Source organism: Phalaenopsis equestris, unplaced genomic scaffold, assembly GCF_001263595.1.
Source record: "Phalaenopsis equestris unplaced genomic scaffold, ASM126359v1 Scaffold000053, whole genome shotgun sequence".
Classification (NCBI taxonomy): domain Eukaryota; kingdom Viridiplantae; phylum Streptophyta; class Magnoliopsida; order Asparagales; family Orchidaceae; genus Phalaenopsis; species Phalaenopsis equestris.
In genome coordinates, this window is record NW_018164495.1 from 461,512 (window position 1) to 469,196 (window position 7,685).

Sequence of the window (7,685 nt, forward strand, 5' to 3'; positions counted from 1 at the left end):
AAGAGTGCACTACATTTCTTTAGTAGGAGTTTAAAAAATTAAAATATTTTGTTAGATGAATTACAAATATACGGTAAAATTAAAAGAAATCTGAAATTCATTTGCTCTTTCAATTTTAATGTTTTTAGAATTTTTTTGAATTTGGGCGAACTTCACAAACATTATTTCGTGTGAAGTCTTAGTTGTCACCGCCAACTCCTGCTACCTTGAGTCTACCACCCTTGCTGGTCATTGCTCGCCCACCGTCTACCCGCTCGCTCACCGCAGGCCACTGTCATCCACTGACATCAACCCCCACATGCTTGTTACCAACCACCACGACTGCCAGCTATCACTGCCCAACCAGAGGCTGATCACACATTTTACTACATTTGTTTCATATTAAATAAAGTAGTATTAAAATATTTGAAATATAATACTCTAATAATTTTTCAGCAAATAAAAAAGCCGCTAAAACGATTAAAAATCGCACAAAATTGCCGGCCTTCCCGATCGGATAATCCGGTTCGATTCGGAGCCCGAGTTGTTTTCAACGATGCACAATCCATATTGGAGAATCGGCTTGTTATACATTCCCGGGAAGAAATAAATTATTTTCGGACAAAGTGGAAGTCGTCTCCCTGCTCATCAGTCGCTCCACCGTCCTCGTGAGCTTCGTCTTAATCTTTCCGGCCACTCAATGGTGAGTGCTTATGCTTCTCCTGCCTTAACTTTTTTATTTTTTTTGTGTCTTGAAGAATGATTCTTGAATTTTGAAGAAGCAGAGCAGGCCTTCTAATCTCTTTTGATCTATTGAGTATTTTTAGATCTATGAATGTGTAGATACTTCAAGAAAATGTATTTCGATCTCTCTCTCTCTCACTCTCTCTCACTCTCTCACTCACTCTCGCGCGCGCACAGATCTGTACTTATATTTGTCTTTTGTTACTGGAGACAGTGAATTTTAATTTGTAATCGTGAAGTAGTAGCTAAAAAATTATAAATTAGTTAAAAATTTTATTTCTTGATGATTACTCTTGTTACCGCTGATTATATCCACTGAAAAGAAATTTAATGCTATTAACACTTTCATCACATTCAAATTTATGGTAGAAAAGCAGTTTCAAACACCTTTAAAAATTCTCATAACAGATGGAGGTGAGGAATATGTCAATAACAATCTGGACATCTATCAGAAAAAATTAATGGATTCAATATCAACGCAGCTGCCCATACACACCCGAGCAAAACAGAGTCACAGAAGGATAGACATGTATTGGAGATGTTTAGGGCTCTCATGCAAACCGCAACTTTACCTTCCATTTTGTGGCCTGACATAGTTCAAACCGTGGCTTATCTAAGCCACCTTCTCCCCTCACCAAATTCCGGCAGCAAACCTCCATTTTAGTTGCTACATCAAAAACCACTCTAGTTTCCCCATGCCTCAACTCACCTCACCGAAACCCAGACCTCTTAACTACATCAATTCATATAAAAACTCTTATTATCCTCCTACCCCTCCTTTTTAATATAGCCCTTTGAGCCAACATTCCAAACCGAACACTCACAACATCCGCACCATGCTCACCTGGGATAAAACTAGCTACTTAAAGCCTAAAGCCATATTCGACTTGCAACATACTCTTACAGGTACCCCCATGGGCCCAAACTCCTATCATGAGACTACAAAACACATACATTGGAACAAAGCCATGTTTGAGGAATTTGATTCCCTCATATCCCAAGGAACTTGGGTTTTAGTCCCTTTGTCGCCATCACAAAACATCCTTGCTGTAAATAGAACTATAAGATAAAGCGAAATTCAGATGGGACCATTCTCTGTCACAAGGCAAGATTCATTACACTGGATTACAAACAACAAAATGGTATTGATTATGATCAAACATATAGCCCAGTTGCCAAACTTTTCCCCATCCAACCCTTCTCACCATGACCATCTCAAAACAATGGGAAATAATTCAGCTCGACATATCTAATACCTTCCTCAACAATCCGCTCCACGAGACGGTCTTCATGTCGCAACCTACTGGCTTCGAAGATTCCAACAAACCAACCCATGTCTGTCTTCTGAAGAAAGCCCACCATGGCCTCAAGCAATATCCAAGACAATGACACTCTACTCTCACCTCCACCTTACAATCTCCCGACTTTCAACTAAGCCATGTCGATCCCTTCCTCATGGTCTCTACCGAATCCAACCCGGAAAGCTAAATTTTGATAGATGTTGACGTTATCGCAATTGCAGGGAGAAACTCCAACTTTCTGGTTGATATTATGAATCAACTACACCATCATTTTCAAGTAAAACTATCTCAGTAAGTCATGTACCTTCCTCGGTATCCATATAGATCACACCTTCAACGGATTATATCTCCTCCGTCCAAATATACCAAATACATTTTAACAAAGAACCAAACACATTGGCAAGCCGATTAAAATTCTCATTTCTGTTGTGGTATATATGAAATTTAAAATGATCGACTACGAAGCGAAAAATAGAACGAGAAAATTTACACCAATAGAAAACACAGATTTACGTGGTTCGGCGAATTGCCTACATCAACAGAGTTGCAGAGGATTTTACTAATTGAGGAACTTACATCGTTTGATCACAACGACAATTACAGGGTCTCTCACTTGCTCTCTTCCTCTTTACACCGAGATTCACCCAATATCAAGAACACCGATGAAGAAGAAGAAGAAGAAGAAGAACGTACAAGAGAAAAAACCTATTTCTCTTTTGCCTCAAGCCAACAAGAAGAAATCAAGAAGAACAATTTTCTTCTTCTACCATCTTCTTCTTTCCCAAGCCAACAAGAAGAAATCAAGAACAATTTTCTTCTTCTACCATCTTCTTCTTTCTTCTGCCAAGCACGCAAAACAATACCTTGCAAAAACACCTGCCGATGAGGAATATCAAGGGAGTGACAATTCCTCCCTCTCGATCGAACCACCAGACTTTCAGCAAAGTTGCATAGAGGGAGCTAGCTTTTTGTTTACGCGAGCGAGAGATGGAGACTAAGAGACGAAGATAGGAACACTCGAGCACAGCACCTTTCCTGTTTTTTTCGTGAACTGAAGGAGACAGGAGCAGTTAGCGCCAATCGCGAAAGGAAGGTGGGAGCAAGCGGGAGCGGAAGTAGTTACTGCAGTAGTTTTTTTTTTCTCGTTTTGACGGGCTCCACTTCAACAATTTCCACTAATGTCACACCGGCTACCATCGACAAAGAACTATATGACAAGTATAAACTTTACAAACAGCTCGTCGGCTCACTCCAATATGCTATTCTTATCCCACCCAACGTAACTTTTTCAGTCAAAAAATTATATCAACATCTTTATCAACCTCTCAACAAACATTTCATTCAGCTGAAACAGCTACTACGATATATAAAAAGATCTAGCAACAAAGGTTTACCAATATACCGCGGAATCTTACTACTCCAAGCATTTTCCGACACCGACTGGGCAAGAGACCAGACCGATCGCAAATCCACTATCGGGTATTGTGCCTTTCTTGGGACAACTCTCATCTTCTGGTGTACCAAGAAACAAACTATTGTAGCCCGCTCCTCCATAGAAGCAGAATACCGAGTGTTATCCACTGCAGCAGTCGACACTATCTGGTTAAGAAAACTTCTTGAGGACTTTAAAATCTCCGTTATAGAACCAACACCACTCTACTGCAATAATATTTCAGCTCTAGTTCTCGCTAATAACCTAATTTTTCACGCAAGAACCAAACACATTGGGATCGGTGTTTACTTCATTCAGGATTGCATCACCAACAAACATATCACAATTAATCACCTATTGACCATGGATCAACTAGCAGACATTTTTACTGAAACTCTCAGCTCCAAAGGATTCAACAACCTATAGAACAAGCTGATACTTCCTCCATGAACTATCAACTTGAGGGGCAGTATAATTATTAGGTTCTTAAAGCTTGTTTCTGTCTTTTGTTTCTGGCCTTTTGTTTGGCTCAACCGGTTCATGTGTGTATTTAAATAGGATCTCTGTATTGGTGTTTGTGTGTATTATATAATAAGATTGGCTGAGCTCCCTTTTACTTGTTCTAATTTCTCTCCTGCACTCTCCTTCTTCTTCACATCTTCTTTTGCTTCTTGGGTACAGCAACCTGCTGCTTACGGCACTCCATCTTCTTCCTGTGGTACTTTGGCTTAGCATATGGGAAATCAAAAGAGGGGAGAGGATATATCTATAAGAAAAGGCTGACTGTGTTCAAGAGTTCTAAGCTAACAATACTGTATTCGATATTGTTCATATAATGCTTGTTGTTGTTATTTTTTTTACATAATAAAATAAATTTGATGAAAATTTTAAGTGCTCATCATATAAATGAACGAAGATGAAAATTTTAAGTGCTCATCATATAAATGAACGGGTTTGAAAATTGATTCGATTCTTTGTTTATGTTTGAGTACATGATCGTTTGTTGTTTACCCATTAGTTCTCTAAGATCTAAATAATTTGATCAGGGAATGATGGCTTAATTTTTTGTTTAAGGATACTTTCGTTAATTTTTTTTTTTCTAGTTTTCATGTATCTTATGTATTTTAAAAATTATGTATATTATTAGAGGCATATGTACAATGAAAATTTCTAATAAATAGTTAGATAAATAAATTACGACCTTTTTTTAGTAATAGTGAATTTCATTAAAAAACTTGAGTAAGCCCTATTGAATTTTTTCTTTTGTTTAAATCTATAAATGCAGTAATACTTAACAATTTTTTGATGCGTAATGCCATGCGCTAGGGGTTGTTTTTTGCTTTAATGTGTAAAGCAAAGCAACTCTTTTATTAACTATAGCGCTCATAACTTAAATGTATCATGTATATAAACTGCACCAACTAATACTTTTCAATGAATACATGATGTACTAACAATTATGAAAGTTGGAGTATTTAATAAAAAAAAAAGTGATAGACAGCTAAATTGAAGACAAACTTCAAATGTAAACTTGGAAATTGAAAATTCTAACAATTTGAATTATGTTTATGAATTAGGAAGTGATTAAAAGCTCATTCTAATGTAACAGTTTGATAAACACTTAAAAATGGCAAAAACGTATATTTAATTCATAGCTAAAGGTAAATTTAAATGCATAATATCTCAAGCTTTATAAATCAAGTTGAAGAAATTTCATTGGTCCTCATCCTCTCTTTCTTTAACATATTCCTTTTTTCTTTCAAGTATAATCTCATCTTCTCTTCCTTAAATAACAGAATTGCATGTAGAATTTGTCTCTTCATTCGATTGCAAAAGTTATTGGGTTGTTGTAGGTAAAAAACTAAAATTAGTACCTTTTAGAGTTAAGTCCCTGATATACACAAGAATTTGAGAATTAATGAGGCAACCTTTTCCATTTAGGTTATTTTGTTATGATTTCTTATTAGGATTTGCCTCAATATATTTCTACTAAAGGGCAAGCTTTCAAATAAATAAATACTTATCTATGTTTATTTTTATAGATAAGAATTGGTTCAAATTTTTTGCTTTATTTAATCAATATTTTGTTGTGCATTTCCACTACCTGTGCTTATGTTGCTTATGGGAGATTGTTTCTTAATTTACTATATTTAGATATATTTTTTCCTTTCTAATTTCATAATATATGTAATGCATACATAATGATGTTCTCTACAGTCGACCACCTTAGATGAAGAATCCATCAACCAACCTAGTTTAGGTGACAACATTCTGCAAGAGCAGAGTCTCTCAACCCATGAGTTGAATAACGCTGGTTAGTACACTCCTGAACTAATCGGTTTGATCTCTTAATCACAACTTTCTCAAGGCCTATTTGATATCTTGCTGTTAAAAAACATATTTTTGAATGTGAAAACAGAATCATTATAATTGAATGATTTTTAATCACATCCAAAAAAAAAAAATGTATTCCAACAAATATCACTTTTTTCTTAAAAATCAAATTTTCTAGTTATCAGCAATCAAATATCTGAGCAAAGAAACATTAGTTAGAAGCCAAGTAATTTCAAGTATAAAAGAAGGATTTTTTTTTCTTTGAATCAGAGCATGCGGTTTCTAACTGTTCATTCAGAGCTCAAGTACCCTGCAGATTAACGTTCGGCGCCGAAATCTTACCGCTTTTGGGGAATCCATACTTCATTTCAATCATGGCAAAGTCCCATGTTCAATTGCCATATCAACTGGTAAATAACCATTTTAGCGTTACCCTGTACTGTAAATATCATTCTTTTGGTGTTAGATATGTAAATCTATAACAATTTTGTGGTACGTTTTTAAATCTCTCATTTTTTCTTAATTTTTCATTGTGAACAAACTACTAGGTAGTCCCAACTAGTTTCCGCGATGCTCTTCCAAGTGCTACTGTTAAGGGAGTCCTTGCATGTCGGGGTAAGATTTGGGAAATAAGATACTGTGGTGACTGCACCTTGAAGAGATTTGGTGTTGGATGGCGTAAGTTTGTGGAGGACAACGAATTGCGAGTGGGAGATGGATGTGTTTTTGAGCTTATGGATGATAAGGAGCTGAGGTTCCGGGTGCAGATTCTAGATGGACAAATCCCCACCAAGATTTTCAAAAGAGGAAGCTTGGAGCGGCCAATCAATATTGATTAATTAAGGTGTCCTGAGGTTTCGGAGTAACGCACAAGCCATGATTGCTGCTGTTCTGTATGCTATATTTGAATTGGTTTAGTTTAAAGATTTATGGAAGGGAGACAAAACTGTATACTTGATATGATTTGAAACTTCATTCCATTGGAATTATTTGGAATAAGAGATGTGATTGTGTTTTGTTCTTTTAAAGTTCTTAGGAGGATGTTTTATTTTGTTGTGTGGGATGACTTTTGGATCTTAAACTCAATTGCGCGTAGCTTCTCCTTGTAGTATTTTTCATTTCAGCTTAAAACTTGGGATGGCCACGGTGCAAACCCGGCAGTCTATTAAAATAAAATAAAATAAAACAAAAAAAGCAGAATGCAGCTCAATTATGCCCACGTTTTGTGAATTGAATTATGTTGAGCTTGAATCAAACTAATTTATGACATGTTTAGTGCAATCTAAATTATGATAGATTTTGCTGGTGGATCTTCAATTTCGGAGGCCATCACAAAATTTTGCCACGGGGACTGCCCCTTTTGATATGGATTGTCTGTGCGTGTAAAGAAATTATTATGTGTGGAGTCCGCACATACCAAATAGACAACAAATGAGGGTGTTGTGGTATATTTAAAATAGAATAGAACGATCGACGACGAAGTGAAAAATAGAACGGGAAAAATTCACACCAAAAGAACACAGATTTATGTGGTTTGGCAAATTGCTTACATCCACGGAGTTGCAGAGGATTTTACTAATTGAGGAATTTACACTGTTTGATCACGTCGACGATTACAATATCTCTCACTTGCTCTCTCTCTCTTTACACCGAGATTCACCCAAGTATAAGAACACCAAAGAAGAAGAAATACGTACAAGAGAAAAAATCTATTTCTCTTCTGCCACAAGCCACAATAAGAAATCAAGAAGAGCAACCTTCTTCTTCCACTATCTTCTTTTTCCTTATGCCAAGCATAAAAAAACAACAACTTGCAAAAACACCTGCCGATGAGAAATATCAAGGGAGTGACGATTCCTCCCTCTCGATCCAACAACCAGACTTCCAACAAAGTC

At 36.4% G+C, this 7,685-nt stretch overlaps 1 protein-coding gene across 1 annotated transcript; it reads left to right on the forward strand.

The window, feature by feature from the left end:
• Nucleotides 1-466: 466 nt before the first annotated feature.
• Nucleotides 467-6,813, forward strand: LOC110019153 (B3 domain-containing protein Os04g0386900-like). Its single transcript, XM_020716733.1, has 4 exons — nucleotides 467-682; nucleotides 5,674-5,770; nucleotides 6,061-6,200; nucleotides 6,339-6,813. The coding sequence occupies exons 1-4, from the start codon at nucleotides 680-682 to the stop codon at nucleotides 6,627-6,629; spliced, it is 531 nt and encodes a 176-aa protein (XP_020572392.1). The 5' UTR covers nucleotides 467-679; the 3' UTR covers nucleotides 6,630-6,813.
• The last annotated feature ends 872 nt before the right edge of the window (nucleotides 6,814-7,685 follow it).